Source organism: Pseudorca crassidens, chromosome 1 (assembly GCF_039906515.1).
Source record: "Pseudorca crassidens isolate mPseCra1 chromosome 1, mPseCra1.hap1, whole genome shotgun sequence".
NCBI lineage: Eukaryota > Metazoa > Chordata > Mammalia > Artiodactyla > Delphinidae > Pseudorca > Pseudorca crassidens.
The window spans coordinates 42,449,007-42,472,623 of NC_090296.1; the positions used below are offsets into that span (position 1 = coordinate 42,449,007).

General features: G+C 41.1%; 1 protein-coding gene across 4 annotated transcripts in view; it reads right to left on the minus strand.

The window, feature by feature from the left end:
• DAAM1 (dishevelled associated activator of morphogenesis 1) overlaps positions 1–23,617 on the minus strand; it is a 179,176-nt gene that overhangs the window by 27,818 nt on the left and 127,741 nt on the right. The window contains exons 16-19 of one of the 4 annotated variants that reach the window (XM_067734601.1): positions 18,333–18,362; positions 16,769–16,875; positions 7,120–7,218; positions 3,493–3,577 (exon numbers count right to left, since the gene is read on the minus strand). In XM_067734601.1, the coding sequence (XP_067590702.1) occupies positions 3,493–3,577; positions 7,120–7,218; positions 16,769–16,875; positions 18,333–18,362 (321 nt within the window). The remainder of the gene's footprint in view (positions 1–3,492; positions 3,578–7,119; positions 7,219–16,768; positions 16,876–18,332; positions 18,363–23,617) is intronic. The other 3 variants (XM_067734602.1, XM_067734603.1, XM_067734604.1) reach the window with 3 other exon arrangements.

Consider the following 23,617-nt stretch of genomic DNA (forward strand, 5'->3'; position numbering starts at 1 on the left):
GGCAATGATGTACACAGAGTGTAACAGGGAACCCAGGAGGAGAAGGTTGGAGGAAGGTGGGTGAGGAGAAGGTGAATTTAGTGTTTGAAATACTGGCAAGAGAACCAAGTTGTGATTTCTAGTAGGCAGGTGGACAAATGGGTCTGAAATCCCAAAGAAATCTGGAAGACAAAGCTTTGGTGTGGGTTACAACATGCATGGATGTGAGTAAGGTAACCAGGGGGCCCATCAAGAGAAAAAAGCAGGGCTGGAGAGAAGCTGGCATTGATGCGATGAGAACAAGAAGAGGAACCTTCGTAGAAGGCAGTGGAGGGGCCTATGTGGAATCACAGGGCCAAGGGAAGAGGTGTTTCACCATGGGGCAAGTGGCCATCGGTGTCACACACCACCAATAAGTCAAGGAAGATGAGGACTGCAAAGTACTCCCTGGCTTTGTCAACAAGAAAGTTCGTATCCTTAGTGAGAACAGCTTAAGGGAGGTGAGGGGGACGGACTGCAGTGAGGTGAGGAAGAGTGAACAAGCTTTCAAGAACTGGCTGTGTCAAAAAAGAGAGGAGGGGCTTCCCTGGTGGTGCAGTGGTTGAGAGTCCGCCTGCCGATGCAGGGGACGTGGGCTCGTGCCCCAGTCCGGGAAGATCCCACATGCCGCGGAGCAGCTAGGCCCGTGAGCCATGGCCGCTGAGCCTGTGTGTCTGGAGCCTGTGCTCTGCAACGGGAGAGGCCACAACAGTGAGAGGCCCACGTACCACCAAAAAAAAAAAAAAAAAAAAAAAGAGGACAGTAGCAGATGGGGATGTGCAGTCTTAAGAGGTGTGTGTGGGAAGGGCTGGGACCTGAACAAGTTACATGTTGAGAGGGCAAGGTAGAAGACCTTGAGGAGAGGGGCAGGGCCCTCTGGGCGAGGTCCCTGAGCAGAAGGAAAGGATGGGCCAGAGCAGAAGCCAGGGACACCCCTCTCTCCTAATGGGGTGGAAGGCGGAAAGACGGAAGTAGATGCCAGGGAATTCACAGGTCTGGTGGCCTGAGAGCTTCTAGGCATGGATGTTCCCATGTTCAAATGGTAACACTGGACAAGTGTCTTCTTGTTCTTCCTCAGTGCTGGAGGGAAGGTAGTAGGGCAAGGGAAGGAAGGAAGAAGAGAGAGGACAAGGCTTATTTTTTCCCCTGAGTTTGGATTTTTTCCTTCTGGACAAGGAAATTCAGTTCTAGTTTCAGGGGTCCCCCCATACCTACCCTGCTGAGCCTACAGGCCCCTGTTCAGGATAACACAGACACCATCTGTCTCTTGTTACTCACAAGAGCACAGTGAGAGGCACAGGCTAAAGGCTCAGGCCGTCTCAAGTCAGAGTCAAGAACAGACTGTGTTTGGACAGTTTTGAGAGGAATGAAGAGCCAGACAAACACCTGGAGATAAGGAGAAAGGTGTGCATCCCAAGAAAGGGGAGTGTATGGATCTCATCTGAGATCTGATCTCAGTGGCTAAAAGCAGCAGGAGAGGAGGGGTGGAATGTGGCTCAAATGCAGATCATACCGAGTAGTAAAGGATGCTGTGTGAAGGCAAAGGAAGCAGAGGAAGAGGGGTAGAATAAGGAGGAAAAGAAAGAGCCTGGGAGATGAGCAGAGAGCAAGACACCCACAACTATCAGCAGAGGCCAGGTCAAAAGTATCCACTTGGCCAGAGTCTGCGTCAGTAGACTGATTTTCTTACTTGTATTTATTTGAAGTACGTTCTATTTGCACTACAAGCCCTTTTGGCAAGATTCTGAAATCCTTTCCCTCAAGGAGGAATTTTGCTGGTTGCAATTTCACAGTAAACAGATCTTGTGGAATTTTAAGCATACGACCTTATCGATAGAGGCTGAAGACCTAAGGACCAAAGCAGCTTTCTGCTCAGCTCTTCACTCTGGGTGAAGCAGTTTTTGATGCAGGCATTTGGAGCGCAGGGTCACCTGGGGGCCAGGGAGGGACAGAGGGCAGCTGGGCTCCACTCTCTTGGGGCAGAGGCTCTGTTTTGACTGGTATTCCGTGAGGGAGGGAAGAGTGGGCAGAGGAACTAAAAATGCTCGAAAAAAGGAATACGTTTAAACTATTTATACACAGAGCATCCGAACAGACTTGGAAACATAGTCATTAGCTATTTTGGGAACTAAATCAAAACTTAAAAGGACAGCAAGAAAAGTTTCTCCACTGCTAAGTGTGACGGTTTTCACCCAGGATGACTGCAGCTGCAGAGGTTTCAGGGAGGGGCGGGTCCATGGAGGTGTGGTGATACCACACACATCACTCCTCCCTGCCTGGTATCTGAGGCCTTCTGGGAAATCAGTGAGAACCGTGGAAAATGCACACGCATACAGGCACTCCACTGGGGTCCCTGTTAGCGGAGCAAAGTATCCATTTCCTCTTCTCCTGGGAGCTGAGCCTGCCTACAGGTGATACCTCAAGTTCAGCCTGAAATCATGATCACCTGTGTCCACTGTTGACCTTAAGTGGTCCTGGCTCTAACAAATGGAGGCCTCTTGACCAAAATCTCTCAAAATATGATTCTGTTGCAGGGACAAGGAGACAGAACAGGCTTAGAGCATTCAGAGACTGTCCCCACAATGCACAGAAAAAGTTAGGGCCAGACTGAGAGATAGGTAACAATCCCTGGGGCATCTGCTAGTACATCATCAACAGTATCATTTGGGAAATAACTGAACCAAGCTGCTGACAACACACAACACAGCTGGAGTGGCTGCACGGAGCATGTTATGGAAACACTGCATGACGAGAGGCTAGGGCACCACATCCAACTTGTTGCCTGGACATAAAAAATACAAATTATCTTCAAATACCACGGACAAGAATGTATACTGATTGTGTATAAATCTACGCCATACTTACTATCCCCAGCATTTGAATTTCCTGCCATTTACAATGCAAGAAGGGTGCTATACAACTTACAGAGACAAGGCCCAGCCCCAAGAAGTTTACACCCCACCTTATGACACATACAAGTGTTTTGATGAAGATGACAGTGCTAGGGGGTTAACACTGGCTTCTGTGGTTGTGGGAACAGAGAGCCAAGACCAAGACACAAATTGTGTCAGGGATTAAGCAATGACTCAGTTTATGCAGTGCAGCCTGTGACCTCACAGTGCTGAGATTCTCAACATTCCAGTGAAACAGACATTTTCTACTAAAGCTAGTAGATTTCTATGACCTGCTAAGGAGTAACAACTTGATGGCAGGCAGCATGAGAGACAGATTCCAGCATCGAGGGTCCCAGGCATTTGACGAAGTCTGGACCGTCCTTCTCACCCATCATTTTGGAAACAAGGGAAGAATCAAGTCCTAGAGGCTTCTGACAGCTGTGTGGAAACTTGGTTCAACCTCCTCAATTCAGAGATGAGGAAATCATCTACCAGCAACAACCAGATTCCTTTCCTCAGTACGCCCTCCCTGCTGAGAGTCCGGTGTCACCCGTGCTCTGAGCGTTGCCCGGCAGCTCACCTGTTCCAACATGTCCTTGGGCAGATCTTCCTGCTCATCCATGGTTAGAATTGCCCGTTTGATTTCATCGTTGGATAATTTCAACCTGGAGAAAGAATATTTTACTCGTTGTTAACGATATCGGCTTGAGCCGTAAACATTTAATACAAGGTAACGCATTTTGCTGTCCCAGCTGTTGATCTTCAAGTGCCAGTTTTTCTCCAAATCTCTCAGTGAAAGCTTATTTCCTGACAATGTTGCCCCTAAAAATAGTCTTTTGAAATGGCTTTAACATTCTTCCAGGGCTTTCTAATGCTCTGCTGACACAGAGAACAAAGCTGTTACGTTCTACCATTTAGTCTCCTTAAACGAGGGATTGGAGGATGAGAACTAGGGAAAACACCCCCCACACATACCTGTTTTCTTTAATATATAGTATCCACAAATTGAAGGTGAAAGGGGAAAACTAACTTTTTAACTTATGTGCCAGGAGTGTTTAAAGTTCTCTCTCATATTAAAAATGGATTTTGAGAAGGTTAGCAGGATCTATGTTATTGTTAAAAAACTGAATAGTTGATATATAAAATGTATAGCTGAGGAGTTTTCATATGTATTATTTCATTTGGCATTCAAATTAACTGTGATGATTTTTTTTTTAATTGAGGGAGAAAATGAGCCTCAGAATGGCTAAGTGATTTGCCCAAGGTCAAACATATCCAGAGGGGCAGTATCTAACACAAACCCAAGACTTTTGATTGCTAATCCCAAATTCTTTTTACAAATAATGCTTATCTAGTTAATATCTCATAGGGAAGGATTTAAGCAAAAACCCAGATCTATTTTCTGTTTTTCTGTCTACCATTAATTCATATGATTTACTAATTTATGTTAAGGATTTATGTCTTGATTCTGGCAGGACAACAAAGTACTGACTGTGAAAAGAGTTGAAATTAAAACATACTTGTAAAAATATGTTTTTATTACATACAACCAAAAGTCTTAACCAGGGAAAAAAATCTTAATCAGATTATTAGCTGTAACAATAGGGTCATTCTTTTGTTCTACTTGTAAGCATCAGACCTAGACTTATTTAAAAAATCTTACTTCCTTATAAGCTACCACTAACGTGTTATAGTACAATTATTCGATCAGTTCTTCTAGTTTATGATCTTCGAGAAGAATGACATTTAGGACTGGGAATAAAGACATGAACACACAGATACAGAGCAAGGCATATAGCCTTCATGTGTAACATTTGAAGGAAGGGACTTTGGCATCAGACAGGCTGTGCCTGGCTCTGACACTTCTTGGTCAGTGTCAGAAAAATTGGAAAAATTTTTTTCTTCAGCCTCAGTTTCTTCATCTATAAAATACAGATAATGATAACCTATGTAAAAAAAAAAAGGATTTTTGTCTGTGTATAAAGTGAAATAATGCATGAGACATGTTTAGCATAGTGTCTGGCCATAGAAAGGGCTCGATAAACTATACGTATACTCTGCAAGGCAGACTTTTCCACCCAGAAAAAAAGAAAGCAGCAGTACTTATGTAACATTAATATTTAAGGGCAGCTATTTGATAAATAAACAGCGCTTAGTAGGGTTATCATGAAACTTCCCAAAGTGCTCTCATACCCATTGTTTCATCAGAGTTTCCTCTCTGTATAGAGCACCCATTAGACCTGGGAGAATTAAAAAATAATTAGAAGACATGGTGCTTATTTTAAAGGTGGTTATAATGTTTGAGAGAATCTAATGATAAGCTGAAACACTCCACACAAGGGGACATGAAGCATACACGGTCAGCTGTGCTCTCCCAGGTAAACGAGAGGGTTGGATGAGTGCAGGGGTGGCCGTAAAGCCCACGAAGGAGGAAAGAAACCACTCTGGACACCTCTGGCTTGTCCTATTTCTCCAGATTTTGACATGATCTTGTTAAAACCATCCATCCTGCCATTGAAACTGAATGTTGTTTCATGTACTAATAAGTAGGCCAGGGAAGGAACAGATTTGGGAATCCTATTGTACACATATCATTCTCTTCTATTTCATGCTTTCAAACCCAAATAGAGCACCTAGGCAACGTGCCAAATTGTCCATGTTCTAGAATAAGACCCATTCTCTTCCCTAGTCCAAGTTGTAGCACCATAATAACTCCTGGGCTGTGGACAGTGACTCTGGATCTGGGCAGACGTCTCTAGATTGATTTAGTCATTCTGGAGTCAGTCATTTCCCATGAATATGTTCACTAGAACATCATAATGGAAAACTCCCAAACTTAAATGGAACAATTTAGCCAAGTTGGCATGGGTAAAACATATGATGGGAAAAACTGTATCCCGGCATCAGGGTCTCTACCACATGGGCCCTGGGTAGCCCTAGATTCCAGGACACTAAAGGCTCTTGAGTCAAGTAAGGGCAAACACCATGGTGTAGCCATGCAAGGCCAAAGAAGTGGGACACTAAGTAAGGTTGAAACTGCCACTGATGAAAACCAGCTGGCTGTGGAAATGTCTAGTTACCACGAGAAAAGCTCCACTTATTTAAAAAAGAAAAAGATTAGTTCTGTGTCCTTTTCACACGGAGTTGAAGAAACCACTTTATGGTGTCTTTCTGCTGAGTCCTTCTGTTTTGCATTTAAGAGAAAAGGAGTTGAACATCAGAGTGAGAACAATACTTGAAGTATCAGATTTGCATTTCATTAGCTCCCCATATGGAGTGCAGAACGTCTTGCTTTTGAAATTGTATATATTTATGCTGCTCAATCCCCAGAGGCTGTCTGGACCAAACACTAGCTCTAATTCATAACAATTTTGGTTTCTCTTCATGTGGCCCACAAAGAGACTTGAGACTTTAATGGCTAGTACTTAAGAAAATCTACCTGTCAACATCCTGCCTTGCACGTGGTCTGTGGGAGCAGACAAAAAAGCTGTACCTTTGGGGAAAGAGGAGAAGGGTACACGGCCCTCTGGGAGGCTTCTATAGGTTGCCAAAGAGTTCTTAGTATCATCTGTCATCCACAGATTGAGTCGCTAATCTCTGTAATTTAAGGACCCTACCAATCCTAACCTTTTAATTGCTTTTAAAGCTTGGCAGTGTTCTGGTGTGCAGGAGGGTGGCAACTTGTGAGACATCCACTTCGACTTTCTTTGCAAGGCAGGAAACAAACCAGCCATTTAAAACCAGTATTTAACTCCACCTTGCTCTACTCAGGTATTTCAAAAATTTGCCCAGAGAACTGGAACATCCAGGCATAATTAAACTAAGTTAAGGATGGATGGCTAGATCAACTTTAGCTCTGCTTCAGTGGATTTAAGCCAAACCCCTCTCCTTTAAAGTAGCCTTTTGTGGTTTACTACACCCCGGCTGTCATGTTAAGTGAGCATCTGGAAAAAAAGAATGGCAGAACACTTCATAAAAGTGTATTTTAGGTGGGTTCTTTTTGCAATATAAGCCAGCTTCCAAGTTTCTTTCTTTCTTTCTTTCTTTTTTAACAGAAGGGAGAGGTCTGTTTTAGGGAATAAAGCAGAGTGAATCTTAAGTTGCCCCATGTCGCCTACATACACACAGCAGAGAAGTTGTTGCTGGCTCTTCCAGGGGCCTGACGAACAGGTCTCATTCTCGGGTACATCGTGTCCATTCTACTCACTTCTCAAGTCTGTCAAAGGCAGGGTCCCTGGTGGCTTGGAGCGTCACACCTTCCAGACAGCCTCTTTCTGGGCGCTGTGAGGGACGCTGGACTCTCATGCTGTGAGCACATAAAAAGGGCCTGTACTTCCTCCCCTGCTCGGCCCCTGGGATGAGAAGGCCTTTCCTTCCCGCTGCCTTCTCGGCTCCAGGCAAGGCTGTGGCAGGTGCCCCTGGCCAAAGGGTCCGTGAACTTTCGCGGTATGGGGGTAAGAAGAGCTTTTAAAGATAACCAAGTGCTGCAGACACGTGTGCATCACAATACTGCCCATGGAACATGCCACGGGCTTTCACTGCGGTGGAATCTGGTGTAATGACTGCGTGGCTGGTAATTAAATTCCTAGTCAGCAAGGTAAGACACAGAGAGGGTCGCCAGTCTTTGGGAATGAAATAAGCAGAAAAGAAGAAAGACACTAAGTGTGGAAAGGTAGGAAATCTTGACTTCAACTTGGAAACATTCCTACTTATTGTCCCCAGGCAGAAAAATCAGTCTCTAAATGCTAGTGACAGGTTTTGTCTCTCTCTAGTCTGTCCCTCATCAGGTCTGAGCTGGGCAATAGAAAGAGCTCCCTATCTGAGAGCAGCCTGTGCCTCCAACTCTGACCCCTCCAGCCTATCCTGCAAACCCGTCAGAGATCAGACTCAAAACCTCATTAAGACAGTGCTGTTCTCTGGAACAAACGGCACCAATTCCGGATCCCCCAGGTACACAAACGGGCCATTAACTGAGCAGCTGCCACATACAGGCACTCTGTCAGTGCTTCTCACACGCTGGGTCTCATTCTTACAAGCCCACTGCTTTCATTACTTCCATTTTATAAACTGACCCTGGGCTGACTCGGGCCCTGACAAAGGCACCAGGCCTGGATCTCAGGCCCTCCTGCCTGGTCTCATTTAATCCAAGTGATAATCGTCTGCTGCAATTACAGGGCTCTCGCTATAGCCCGGCCTGTACCCGCTCTGGTGCCTTTGCTCCTGCTGCACCCTTGGAACTGCCTCCGCTCCCCTGACTGTGTAACTGTTAATGGCCCTCGAGGCCCACTTTCTCAGGGAAACCCTGCTGCTGCCCCCTCGCCCCATCTTGGCTGGGCTCCCCGTCTCCTTCCAGCCAGACCAGTCTAAGGCCTGAACTGTTCACAGGTCATCTTGCCTGTGTCACTGTTCTCCAGTTAGCCATGCACTGCCAAAGGCAACAGTGCTACCTTAAGTCTCGGGACACCCTATGGCACCCAGCACAGTGCCAGGCAAATAAACACTCCAAAGCGATAACTCTAAGCAAAAAGTATCAAAGCAAAGTATCACAGCTCTCCCCTCCTTTAAGCCCCTGGCTCCTTTTGTGTGTACTCATGCATTGCCAACGAAAAGGGGAGAGTGAAAGCAAGGTAAACCAACCGCTGACTGGTTAAACAACTAAATAAAAACAAATTAGTTCCGCTTAATTTCTTTTACCTTTAGCCCTGTGCTTTCCTGATGAGAGAGTAAAACCACTGCCCACTGAGCAGACAAGCATGTGGTACTGAATCCTCTGTGGCAGAGAAGGTTTTAGGCCCTGATCAATAAGGCCCAATTACCATAAGGTTAACTGCATCTCAAAATCACCTTGTTATGCATAATACATTTTAAAATTATGCTCATTGTAATACTTATCCATTAAATTGGATATTAATAGATAATTTAACAGATATGAGGCAAGTTCTTAAAATTATCTTCTACAGAGTTCAGACACATTCACATTCTAAGTCACCTTAGCCTTTGACACTTTTGATGTAATGAGGGAATGATATACCACAATATGAAACAATTCCTCCAATAATGGGATGGGAAATTTGCCAGAAGGAGTTGTAACCTTATCTATAACTAGTGTAATTACCCTCGGTGGCATCTTGTACTGAGAATAATCTGTCTATGAGAAACTGGGTCACAGCTAGAGCACTTAAATTACTATAGAAATTCAGAGTGATAGCTCCCTTTGCCAAGCTGTTTTTAAAGTGCTCCTCTAGACTGCAAAAGTGCAAAATAGAGGGGGAAATTCTAGGGTTTTAAAAGAAAAACTTCGCCCAAATTTTCATTTAATTTTGCTATTAAGTAAAAACATTATTTGTAAAAAGAAGTTTTAACAAAACAAATTGTATAGACCATAGGAAAAAAATATGTAGCCCTTCAAAACTATTTTCAGTGGTGTCTTCCTGAACAAAAGTGGGGATAAACACAGGGCCCGGCCACTTACACAGCTTCCAGCCAGAGGCAGAAATTAAATGCTAACAGGATGGCTCATGTTACCTTACTAAGTTGTATTAAAATTCAGGGGTCTTACCAAACTTCAATTTCTCTTTCACTAAAAGAAACATTTGCTCCATAAAGTAATATATGTCTGGCTATCAATCAAACTTCTATGCTGCAAACCAAGCAGCGGTGCTGTGTGTTAAAAGAAACCTACTCTAAGACCATGTGAAAAATAAGAACTACTACAACTACTACTACTTTCCGTCTTTATTCTCCCTGAAAGTCACCTTATGCCAGCCTCGATACATATATAACATTCTTTCCAGAATGTAACCAATGTGACTTATACATAATGCCTCAAAGTTCAGGGTTCTTTATATTTTCCTTCCCTTCATCAGCACTCGGTATCTCTGTCTAATGTGAAAGTCCCTTTTAGAGAAAGAAGAAATTAGATTCAGAAAAACTACTTGAAGTGCCCAGGACAACCTGACACATTGCCTGAAGCTATAATCAGATTCCAGGTTCCCGAATTTCCTTTCTTCTTTTCAAGCTCCAAGGCCATGATGGTTCACTAATTATGAGAAATACTTCTGAAAGTGCTGAACTGGATGAATTAGTATTTCACTGAGGTTTGAGTTTTACATATTTTTTTAGTCATAAAAATGTTCACAAAGAGCATGAAATAATATAATCTTGAAGTATAAAAAGGTGACTTTAGAAAGCAAAATGAAACAAAGAGCCTTCATGCCTTCGTCGTGGACGCTGACTCTGTGACAGTGTTACTTCAATGGCTAAAGAATCTCTAAAGCCAAGAGGTATAAATAACAGTAAAGTACATTTTATAGGCTCTCTGGAAAAACAAAACAAAACATTGATTTGAGATGTTCTGCTCTTTAAGCTTTAGGAGTCTGTGGAAATTAAACTGCAAGAAAGTAGGCATCCAGCTGTGACATACTCCACGAGGGAAAGGAGGCACTAACGGTCCTCTTCATGTCAGACAGAAGAAACTCAGAGAACTGACCCTCAGCAGAGTCCAGGTAAAAGGATGAGTCCAAACATGTGGTTTGGAGCCACATGATAGAAAAGTTGGTCCTGATAGCCTCATCCATCGGAGGGCAGACAGCAGAAGCAAGAAGAATTACAATTCTACAGCCTGTGGAACGAAAACCATGTTCACAGAAAGACAGATAAAATGAAAAGGCAGAGGGCTATGTACCAGATGAAGGAACAAGATGAAACCCCAGAAAAACAATTAAATGAAGTGGAGATAGGCAACCTTCCAGAAAAAGAATTCAGAATAATGATAGTGAAGATGATACAGGACCTTGGAAAAAGAATGGAGGCAAAGATTGAGAAGATGCAAGAAATGTTTAAAAAAGACCTAGAAGAATTAAAGAACAAACAAACAGAGATGAACAATACAATAACTGAAATAAAAAAATACACTAGAAGGAATCAATAGCAGAATAACTGAGGCGGAAGAACAGATAAGTGACCTGGAAGACAGAATGTTGGAATTCACTGCCATGGAACAGAATAATGAAAAAAGAATGAAAAGAAATGAAGACAGCCTAAGAGACCTCTGGGACAACATTAAATGCAACAACATTCACATTATAGGGGTGCCAGAAGGAGAAGAGAGAAAGGACCTGAGAAAATATTTGAAGAGATTATAGTCGAAAACTTCCCTAATGTGGGAAAGGAATTAGCCACCCAAGTCCAGGAAGCGCAGAGAGTCCCAGGCAGAATAAGCCCAAGGAGAAACATGCTGAGACACATAGTAATCAAACTGACAAAAATTAAAGACAAAAATTACTAAAAGCAACAAGGGAAAAATGACAAATAACATACAAGGGAACTCCTATAATGTTAACAGCTTATTTCTCAGCAGAAACTCTACAAGCTAGAAGGGAGTAGCATGATATATTTAAAGTGATGAAAGGGAAGAACCTACAACCAAGATTACTCTACCTGGGAAGGATCTCATTCAGATTTGACAGAGAAATCAAAAGCTGTACAGACAAGCAAAAGCTAAGAGAATTCAGCACCACTAAAACAACTCTACAACAAATGGTAAAGGAAATTCTTTAGGCAGGAAACACAAGAGAAGAAAAGGACCTACAAAAACAAACCCAAAACAATTAAGAAAATGGTAATAGGGGGCTTTCCTGGTGGCCCAGTGGATAGGAATCTGCCTGCCAACACAGGGGACACGGGTTTGATCCCTGGTCCGGAAGATCCCACATGCTGTGGAGCAACTACTGAGCCTGCGCGCCACAACTACTGAAGCCCATGCATCTAGAGCCCGTGCTCTGCAGCAAGAGAGGCCACTGCAGTGAGAAGCCCGGGCACAGCAACAAAGAGTGGCCCCCACTCGGTGCAATTAGAGAAAGCCCATGTGCAGCAACAAAGATCCAACACAGCCAAAAATAAATAAAATAAAAATAAAAGTAATTTTTTAAAGAAAATAGTAATAGGAACATACATATCAATAATTACCTTAAATGTGAATGGATTAAATGCTCCAACCAAAAGACACAGGCTCGCTGAATGGGAATAAAAACAAGACCCATATACATGCTGTCTACAAGAGACCCACTTCAGACCTAGGGACACAAACTGACTGAAAGTGAGGGGATGGAAAAAGATATTCCATGCAAATGGAAATCAAAAGAAAGCTGGAGTAGCAATACTCATATCAGACAAAATAGACTTTAAAATAAAGAATGTTATAAGAGACAAGGAAGGACACTACATAATGTTCAAGGGATCAATCCAAGAAGAAGATATAACAATTATAAATATATATGCACCCAACACAGGAACACCTCAATACATAAGGCAAATGCTAACAGCTATAAAAGAGTCAATCGACAGTAACACAATAATAGTGGGCAACTTTAACACCTCACTTACACCAATGGACAGATCATCCAGACAGAAAATTAATAAGGAAACAGAAGCTTTAAATGACACAATAGACTAGATAGATTTAATTGATATTTATAGGACATTCCATCCGAAAACAGCAGATTACACTTTCTTCTCAAGTGCACATGGAACATTCTCCAGGATAGATCATATCTAGGGTCATAAATGGTAAATTTAAGAAAACTGAAATCATATCAAGCATCTTTTCCGATCACAATGCTATGAGATCAGAAATCAATTACAGGGAAGAAAACGTAAAAAACACAAACACATGGAGGTTAAACAATATATTACTAAATAACCAAGAGATCACTGAAGAAATCAAAAAATACCTCGAGAAAAATGACAATGAAAACATGATGACTCAAAATCTATGGGATGTAGCAAAAGCAGTTCTAAGAGGGAAGTTTGTATCAATACAATCCCACCTCAAGAAACAAGAAAAATCTCAAATAAACATTCTAACCTTACACCTAAAGGAACTAGAGAAAGAAAAACAAACAAAATGCCAAGTAGGTAGAAGGAAAGAAATCATAAAGATCAGAGCAGAAATAAATGAAATAGAAACAAAGAAAACAACAGCAAAGACCAATAAAACTAAAAGCTGGTTCTTTGAGAAGGTAAGCAAAATTGATAAACCTTTAGCCAGACTCATCAAGAAAAAGAGGGAGAGGACTCAAATCAATAAAATTAGAACTGAAAAAGGAGAAGTTATAACGGACACTGCAGAAATACAAAGCATCGTAAGAGACTACTACAAGCAACTCTATGCCAATAAAATGGACAACCTGGAAGAAATGGACAAATTCTTAGAAAGGTATAACTTTCCAAGACTGAACTAGGAAGAAATAGAACACATGAACAGACGAATCACAAGTAATGAGATTGAAACTGTGATTAAAAATCTTCCAACAGGGGCTTCCCTGGTGGCGCAGTGGTTGGGAGTCTGCCTGGCGATGCGGGGGACGCGGGTTCATGTCCCGGTCTGGGAGGATCCCACATGCCGTGGAGCAGCTGGGCCCGTGTGCCGTGGCCACTGGGCCTGCGCGTCCGGAGCCTGTGCTCCACAGCGGGAGGGGTCGCAGCAGTGAGAGGCCCACGTACCACACAAAAAAATATATATATATTAAAAAAATCTTCCAACAAACAAAAGTTCAGGACCAGATGGCTTCACAGGTGAATTTTATCAAACATTTAGAGAAAAGCTAACACCCATCCTTCTCAAACTCTTCCAAAAAATATCAGAGGAAGGAACACACCCAAACTCATTCTACAAGGCCACCATTACCCTGATACCAAAACCAGACAAAGATGTCACAAAGAAGGAAAACTACAGGACAATATCCCTGATGAACATAGATGCAAAAATCCTCAATAAAATACTGGCAAGCAGAATCCAACAACACATTAAAAGGATCATACACCATGATCAAGTGGAATTTAACCCAGGGATGCAAGGATTCTTCAATATACGCAAATCAGTCAATGTGATACACGATAAAAACAAATTGAAGGATAAAAACCATATGATCATTTCAATAGATGCAGAAAAAGCTTTTGCCAAAATTCAACACCCATTTATGATAAAAACCTCCAGAAAGTGAGCATAGAGGGAACCTACCTCAACATAATAAAGGCCATATACAACAAACCTCACAGCAAACATCATTCTCAATGGTGAAAAACTGAAAGCATTTCCTCTAAGATCAGGATCAAGACAAGGATGTCCACTCTCACCACTATTATTCAACATAGTTTTGGAAGTCCTAGCCACAGCAATCAGAGAAAAAGAAATAAAAGGAATACAAATTGGAAAAAAAGAAGTAAAACTTTCACTGTTTGCAGATTACTGTACATAGATAATCCTAAAGATGCCACTGGAAAACTACTAGAGCTAATCAATGAATTTGGTAAAGTTGCAGGATACAAAATTAATGCACAGACATCTCTTGCATTCCTATACACTAACAATGAAAGATCAGAAAGAGAAATTAAGGAAACAATCCCATTCACCATTGCAACAAAAAGAATAAAATACCTAGGAATAAACCTACCTAAGGAGACAAAAGACTTGTACCCAGAAAACTATAAGACACTGATGAAAGAAATGAAAGATGACACAAACAGATGGAGAGATATACCATGTTCTTGGATTAGAAGAATCAATATTGTGAAAATGGCTATACTACCCAAAGCAATCTACAGATTCAATGCAATCCCTATCAAATTACCAATGGCATTTTTCACAGAACTAGAACAAAAAAATCTTAAAATTTGTAAGGAGACACAAAAGACCCCAAATAGCTAAAGCAATCTTGAGGGAAAAAAATGAAGGAAATCAGGCTCCCTGACTTCAGACTATACTACAAAGCTACAGTAAACAAGACAATATGGTACTGGCACAAAAACAGAAATATAGATCAATGGAACAGGATAGAAAGTACAGAGATAAACCCACACACCTATGGTCAACTAATCTATGACAAAGGAGGCAAGGATATGCAATGGAGAAAATACAGCCTCTTCAATAAGAGTGCTGGGAAAACTGGACAGCTACATGTAAAAGAATGAAATTAGAACCCTCCTTAACACCATACACAAAAAGAAACTCAAAATGGATTAAAGACCTAAGTGTAAGACCAGGTACTATAAAACTCTAAGAGGAAAACATGAAGAACATGCTTTGACATAAATCACAGCAAGATCTTTTTTGACCCACCTCCTAGAGTAATGGAAATAAAAACAAAAATAAACAAGTGGGACCTAATGAAACGTAAAAGCTTTTGCACAGCGAAGGAAACTATAAACAAGATGAAAGGACAACCCTCAGAATGGGAGAAAATATTTGCAAATGAATCAATGGACAAAGGATTCATCTCCAAAATATATAAACAGCTCATGCAGCTCAATATTAAAAAAACAAACAACCCAATTAGAATATGGGCAGAAGGGCTTCCCTGGTGGTGCAGTGGTTGAGAGTCCGCCTGCCAATGCAGGGGACAAGGGTTCGTGACCTGGTCCGGGAGGATCCCACATGCCGCGGAGCGGCTGGGCCCGTGACCCATGGCCACTGAGCCTGCGCGTCCGGAGCCTGTGCTCCGCAACGGGAGAGGCCGCAACAGTGAGAGGCCTGTGTACCGCAAAAAAACAAAAAAACCCAAAAAAAAACAAATGGGTAGAAGACCTAAATAGACATTTCTCCAAAGAAGACATACAGATGGCCAAGAAGCACATGAAAAGCTGCTCAACATCACTAATTATTAGAGAAATGCAAATTAAAACTACAATGAGGTATCACCTCACACTGGTTAGAATGGGCATCATCAGAAAATCTACAAACAACAAATGCTGGAGATGGGGTGGAGAAAAGGGAACCCTCTTGCACTGCTGGTGGGAATGTAAATTGATACAGCCACTATGGAGAACAGTATGGAGGTTCCTTAAAAAACTAAAAATAGAATTACCATATGATCCAGCAATCCCAGTACTGGGCATATACCCAGAGAAAACCATAATTCAAAAAGACACACATGGTACTTCCCTAGTGGCACACTGGTTAAGAATCCACCTGCCAATACAGGGGACACAGTTTCACGCCCCGGTCTGGGAAGATCCCACGTGCCACAGAGCAACTAAGCCCATGCGCCACAACTACTGAGCCTGCACTCTAGAGCCCATGAGCCACAACTACTGAAGCCCATGTGCCTAGAGCCTGTGCTCCGCAACAAGAAAAGCCACTGCAATGAGAAGCCCATGCACCACAACGAAGAGTAGCCCCCGTTCGCCACAACTAGAGAAAGCCCACGTGTAGCAGTGAAGACCCAACACAGCCAAAAATAAAAAATATAAATAAATAAAATTTATATAAAAAAAAAACACACAAAAAGACACATGCACTCCAATGTTCATTGCAGCACTATTTACAATAGCCAGGTCATAGAAGCAACCTCAATACCCATCAACAGATGAATGGATAAAGAAGATGTGGTACATATATACAATGGAATATTACTCAGCCATAAAAAGGAATGAAATTGGGTCATTTGTAGAGACGCAGATGGACCTAGAAACTTCACTCATACAGAGTGAAGTAAGTCAGAAAGAGTCAGTCAGATGGACCTAGAAACTTCACTCATACAGAGTGAAGTAAGTCAGAAAGAGAAAACAAATATCATATATTAACGCATATATGTGGAATCTAGAAAAATGGTACAGATGAACTTGTTTGCAAGGCAGAAATAGAGACACAGATGTAGAGAACAAACGTATAGACACCAAGGGGGGAAAGCAGGGGCGGGGGGTGGTAAGATGAATTGGGAGATTGGGATTGACATATATACACTAATATGTTTAAAACAGATAACTAATAAAAACCTGCTGTATAAAAAAATTAAATTAAATTAGAAAAAAAAAGAAAGTTGGTCCTACCAGAAATGTTTAGACAACATCAACAATACCTCGATAGAAGGATGTTGCAATTCTGAGCTCTCCGACCATCAATCACCGAAAGCTCTCTGACTTTAAGTTTGGAGCCCAGTGTGTCATCAATGGCATCTGCTTCTTTCTATAAGGAGCATGAAAGAAATCCATCAAAGTCAAACAGGGACATTCCAACTTCAGATACACAGTTTTCCTTTATATTTGCTGTACACACACACACACACACACACACACACACACACACACACACACACACGCAAAGCCGAGACGGTAAGCAGGGGAATGTATGCAGGTGGTGGAATTGAAACAAAGGCTAAAATGTAGTTGACAAAGGAAAATAAGGAAAGCTGACCACCCACATTTGAAAAAGCATTATTTGGAAGAACAAAGTGCTTCTAAGTTGAAGATGCATAAGTTATTAATGAACGGTACCCTCCTTTTGTCCCCCAAATCCCGATGGAGAGCAGACAGAAGGACTGTCACTATGAATCAAGCTCAGCTGAAACGTGCCACTGCTGGTGCAGCCATTTACAGGGCCCATTCACCCCAGAACCATTTGCATCCTGAACACTCAGAAAGCTGAACAATAAAACCTCCCAAACGTCTTCATGTGCAACAGGAAGCTCTGAAGCCCAGATGGTACCTTTCATTACCCTGGAGCCTGATGGACAACAGGGAGGGCGCAGTTCAAGGCATTGGTTCGATTTACCTCGATTAACAATAAAACACTACTTACACACTCTACTGCTGTACAGAGAGCTGTAAGCAATGAGGGCCAGTCATAATTTATGGTGGAAGAGGCATAAAACAATTATACATAAAATACTGTTTGAGTAAACTGGGCATCAAGGTGAAAACATAGATTGACTTGATAAATAGCAAGTTTGATTTTGTTAAAGGTCAGGCTCAATTTAAAAAACAGATCATGCCATTAAAAAATGAAAGAAGTGAAAGCAGACATAGAGAATGGACGTGCAAGATCGGGATTGACATATGTGCACTGCCATGTATAAAACAAATAGCTAGTGAGAACCTTCTGTATAGCGCAGGGAGCTCAGCTCGGTGCCCTGTGGTGACCTAGATGGGCAGGATGGGGTCGCGGGGGTGGGGGGTGGTGGTGGAAGGCAGGTCCAAGAGGGGGGGATATGGGGATATATGTATATGTATAGCTAATTCACTTCGTTATACAGCAGAAACTAACACAACATTGTAAAGCAACTATACCCCAATTTAAAAAATAAAAAAGATTAAAAAATAGGGAACTCTGGCCAAAAAAAAAAAAAAAAAGTAAGGAAACCAAAGAGTTCTAGAACTGGATAACAGTTTAGGAAACAAAGACAACATGGAGTTTATAATAAGAGGCACCATGTGACCAAACTTTAACTGTTTCGTATTGTGCTAAGATTTCAGGCATACCTCTCAATATTCAGTTAAGAGTTGAAACCCAATGTGAAATTAAGTAGGCATTGTATTACACTCTCAGAAAAAAAAAAAAAAAAAACCTAGGAAAACCAAGACATTTCGAGCTTATAATAAGCCAAGGAGTTACATTAAGCAAAGTGTGGGTTTTAGCTCACTTACCTGCTTGGAGTTACTGTTCACAAAGAAATCCTACAGCCATGGCAGAGGCATGGAAAAGGCAAATCAGATACATGCAGTTCAGAAATCACAGCAACCAATGGGGGAAGGTCAAGGAAATCAGTGACAGGGTAAGAGATGATTTTATGCTCCCAGGAGCAGCAATGAGAGTTGATGAAGATGAGAGTCTGGCTGAAGATACATTGAAGAGCAGGGTACTAAGCGTTCAGGGTAAAGAGAGAAGATGGCATGTGCTGTACACAATTTTCAATGGTGGCAAATCAAATTCAGAAACGAAAGGGCTTTAAAACACCCCCAAAAGACTCAAAGTGGTGAAGGAACAAATCCTCTTTGAAAGGACCACTGGGCTCCATGTATTCAACATGAAGCAGATTTCACGGTTTTCCCTTGAAGCAGAAAATATCAATCAACTCTATCAACCTGAGGGAACTACTCCCATTGTCATGTGCTACCAGCAAAATATGCTTTTTTGACGGGATGGAATAATCTCCTATCTTCTTGTGTCACTAGGAAGGATTAAGAAAAGAAAAAGACAAGTTCAACAATATAGGTCAGTAAAACCAACACTCAGTACTCCCCAAGAGTCCAAACAATGTCTGTGGGCGCTCTGGGTAGGTATGCGGAAAAAGACAGAACTTGCAATTAAGAGACAATAAGTGATTCATGTGCTGTGCATCCATTGGTGGTCCTGTCCACACTGCCTTGGGGCTGTTCATGCGTATAAGGTCAACAGCCTCTGTTGAAAATAGTTCATAGAAAAGACCTGGAGTGAAGAAGGGAAAGAGGAAGCAGTAATTGACACGTTATGAGAAAGTCACAGCTTTCTTTGCATATTTTTGCCGTGATGGCATGAATAAAGCTTCGGTGTGCAAAACACACCCCAGTTTTTGGGCCAACTACTTACACAATCAGCGTTTACTTAGCAGATTCCTTAAGGCCTCACTGGTCCCGGCAGCACTGCCAAGGCCAATTTTACACAGATGAGCTATTTCACATCATTCTTCGAATGGGAAACAAAATGTATCCTCCCCTTGCTCCACCCATACAAGGGGGGATTACTTTTCTGGAATGGCGTTTAAAAAATAAAGTGATAACCACATGAAACTTTTCTTTCCTCTGATGTCACAGTTTTCTTTTGTCCCTGTTGTAACTGTCAAGTTTTTTACACTGAAAATCCTTAGCACTCTTTCCCTGTAACAGCAGTTTCTCCTTTCAAGGGCAGAAAAAACTGGTGAAGTGAACTCCATGAGGTCATCTTATCCTACTTTTCTCTCTTAAAGAGACAAGTTGCAAGTTGAATTTAGACCCTGCTCTCCCTGTCTGGCCTTCAAGGAAGAAACTTGTATGAAGGTGTCTGGCAACTCATTCTCCCTAAGTTCCCACTGTCTGGAAATTAATCTCTACTGTAGTGGCCTATGGAACCAGGCCACAAGCATTTACTAAGGATGTGACTTGGGGCTCAGTTTCACTATCTGTAAAATGAAGTAAACAACTGGATATTTACTGTATTAAATGTGATATGCATGTAAAGCATTTTGTACAGTACCTGTCACATATTTATGAGCTCCATACTTGGAAGCTATCACACACTACAATTATTCTATCTTTCAAGCCAATGATCAAGTCCATTTTTTTGCCTATTGCCCTACTTTTCAGTTGAGTTGAAGCACAGCTGGTCAAGATCTCCCACTTGTAACCAGCAGCAGCACTAAGTGTAACAGTTAATAGCTAAGTAATGTATCTTATCTTTTGAGAGGTGAGGATGAAGAATGCCATATGAGAGTTAGGTTAATTGGAGATCTTGAGAATCCCCTATTTTAAGAGTCCTTTAATCATCACATTTAAAATAAAATCACAAAGCTTATTAGATGGGGAATGTTAAAAATACTGATGCTCCCAGGACTATTTCAAATAAGTTAACATTCTTTTTGAAACTTTAAATTATTCACTAATTGGCTTGGGCCAAACATGATAGAATTGCCTACATTTGGCTCCACCTAACAGGATGTCTGATTTTTCCAGTTGATTTTTGGTGTAGGGCTTAGGGTTTGGAAAATAAGTAGGAAGTTGGGGCTTGCATTTTCAGGAGCCAGTGCTGATAAGTTCCTATAAATAGGGTTTCACCATGAAATAACGACTCGACATTTCATAGACAATGACAACCTTTATATGGATGGTTCTTAATCTTTTTGAGGTTGAGATCCCATTGTAAATCTGATAAAAGCTGGAGATCCCTCTCCAGAGAAATGCACACACTAATATTTATATAAAACCCTGTATTTGATTAACTATTACCATGTTGTCCAGCTATATAGAACCTGTACCTTATACTTTGGTACTAAGAAAAACCACTATTTACAATTTTTATCTCCTGTCTTCATATGCCATGACTAAGGACAAAGCTTGTTGAAATCAATGTCCTAAATCACATAATTTTTCAATGTAAAACCTAGATATACAGAATAACAAAAAACATAAAGAAAATAAAAAAAGAAATTTCTTTGGCCATTCATAAAAATTCAGAAGATACCACTGACTATACCAAATGGGACCCCAAGAATGACTTGTATATGACATGTTAGTGGAGAGTTGGATTCTGGAGCCTAGGATAGTTATCCTTTGTAACTATTCAAAGCAGAGAGGCTTTGAAATGTTATATCACGTTCTGATAATAGGACCTAGAAAGAAGGGGTGTCCCCAGGCAAAGAGTGGGGAAGAGGAATGGAGATAACCAGCTGTTCATTGGTTGCTCCAGAGATATGTGTGCCTTTAGGTCAATGTAGTACCTTTAGCTCATTTTCTCTCTGTCCAAATTGCATGAATAGGGAGAATGAATTTATAACATCTTGAGATGAAAATTTCCCACAAAACAAATATGAATGTTGTTTAATTGTAACTGAGATAGTACTACTGTGCAATGTGCTACATTATGTATTAAAATAAGTCTCTTGTGGCTGGCCTAGAGATCATGTATAGTACAGTTTCAAGGAGGAAAAGAGGTTCTGAGATTCAAGACATTGACTTTCAAATGCGCTTTTGTAATGTGAGCAGGGGAATAACTGTATGCTATTAAATTCCATTTCATGTGGCACATAAGCTTACATAATCGGCTCACACCTTTGATATCCACACTGGAAAAAAAAAGAATCCTGAATAGAAATGATCTTGTTCTTAAAACTGGAGTTAAAGAAAATCCTTTACAAAGTCTAACCTTCATAATCAATAAAGCCATCAATAAGAACAAAGTGAAACTGAGAATTATGCCACTTGTACACCTGTCTGGACACTGAATACATACTGAGCCATATTTTTATTATCTGTGACATAGGAATAATACTCACCTCAAAGAGTTGGTGTGAAGATTAAATGAACAAATAAGTATCAGTTCCTTGAGAACTAAAAATTATGGTTGATGAGATTGGGGCTGTATATATTATATTCAGCACCAAAAATGTAATGGATACTTAATATTGATTATCATCTTTTAGTCTATATTCTGGTTATTTACAGATTTTCCTCATCTCTGCTTTTATAGTATAAGCTGCATTATAGACGTGTGCAATAGTTTAACACATTTGTGTCCCTTGACATACTTTATATGCAAAGCAGACAATAAAAATATCTGTTGTTTTTAATGATTCAATATTTCTCATATCAACAGGGCACATCTTGTGTGTGTGTGTGTACATTTACTTATATCAAACCTCTCCTACATGTCATTAATCAGTGTTCACCTAAATTATACTAATCTGAAGCTTGAAATTTTTTTCAAAATCTTACTCTGTGTAGTGTTCCTGTTGCATGCACACAGACAATGGTATTCATGGGTTCTTTGTCTCTCTGAGAAATTTACTTGGCCACACAACTGGCTGAAATCCAGAGAGTTTGACCAGGGTTTTATAACTCTGGAGGGAAGAAAGAGGAGAAATCATTGAAAAAAAGGGTTCCCGGTATTCATTTGGGAGTAGAAAAGAGAGCAATTCAAGTGTAACAATAATTATATAGAGCATTGCCAAGACTAAAATGAAAATGCATAGGTCTTGACGTTGCCATTAGTTATGAGACATGGGGACACAATGACAGGCACCCCGTTTCCTTTAGTCTATCCTATGTGTTCCTACTAGTCTGTCTTCATCTTTCGATTTTCTGTCTCTCAACATTCAATAAACTCAATGGAATGGCTCAAATTATCTTCATTTGGGAAACACATTTATGGTTTAAAAATTCTCAGCTCATGTTCTTACACCAAGAGGGGAGACCTACTTGAGTCAAGCTGAGTGGGTGTGCTGAAATTTTTCTCCAGGAAGTACTACTGCAAATGTCACAAATGATTCTACTTAACCAGTCTACTACTTAGTGTTAAGTGCAACCGAAATGTTCTGGTTTATCCTGACTGGCATGACTACTGATTATTTAAACAGCAGTTGGTTGCTAGGAGACAATTACCCAATTGCTAGGCTTTCTGCAACCCTGTCTCCTGGAGCTCTTGAGAACTGTCCACATATTTGTCCCAGAGCATTTTGGCAGCATCCTTCTGCACCTTCTGCTGAAAGCCAGTTAATTATGAGTCATGTAAACTTGGGTCTTTCAACCATCTGCCTTCATAATAAATGCAACCCACGAGCTCAGACTTGAATAGCATCATTTGGAATAACTGCTGTTTTTCCCTTCCTTTTACTTACTTCTCTAAGTTCCCGAACCTTCATCTTAGGCAACTAGAATGGACCAGTATTAGTGACTGAAACTGAAGTAGGAAATCAGCAGGACGTGTAATTAGGTCAGAAGATTATTTGAATCTACCAGGAAACTGGCTATGTCCTAACGTCCTACTTCGTGTTAAGGCCCAGAGGAAACTATCGTGGGACGGGAGAGAGAGGAGGCCTGTTGTGGCCATTCAGGAATGAATCTGGTCCAAGTACCTGCCATACAAGAGCTCTCAACACATCTTTTGTTTGTCCCCTGAAAGATAAGTTATCTTGCTTTCAACTGGACAACGTCCTATCTTCTTTTTCTTCATTTTCCTTTATTTGGCATTTATGATATTGTACAAGTTTGCTGTCATACTTTTGGGAGGGGTCCCAGCTGAGTGCTCCTATCTTACAGTCATTCTGCCATGGCAGGCAACCACCTGCATTTTTGTACTTTATTAAAATAGCATTAAGGGCACTGCAGAGAAATATTCTCTCACTTAAGGGAAAATATTCTGGCTAAAAGATGTACTACTTTTTCTTTTCAATTTTAGTTGCATCAAAGGCCATTTTGAAAAA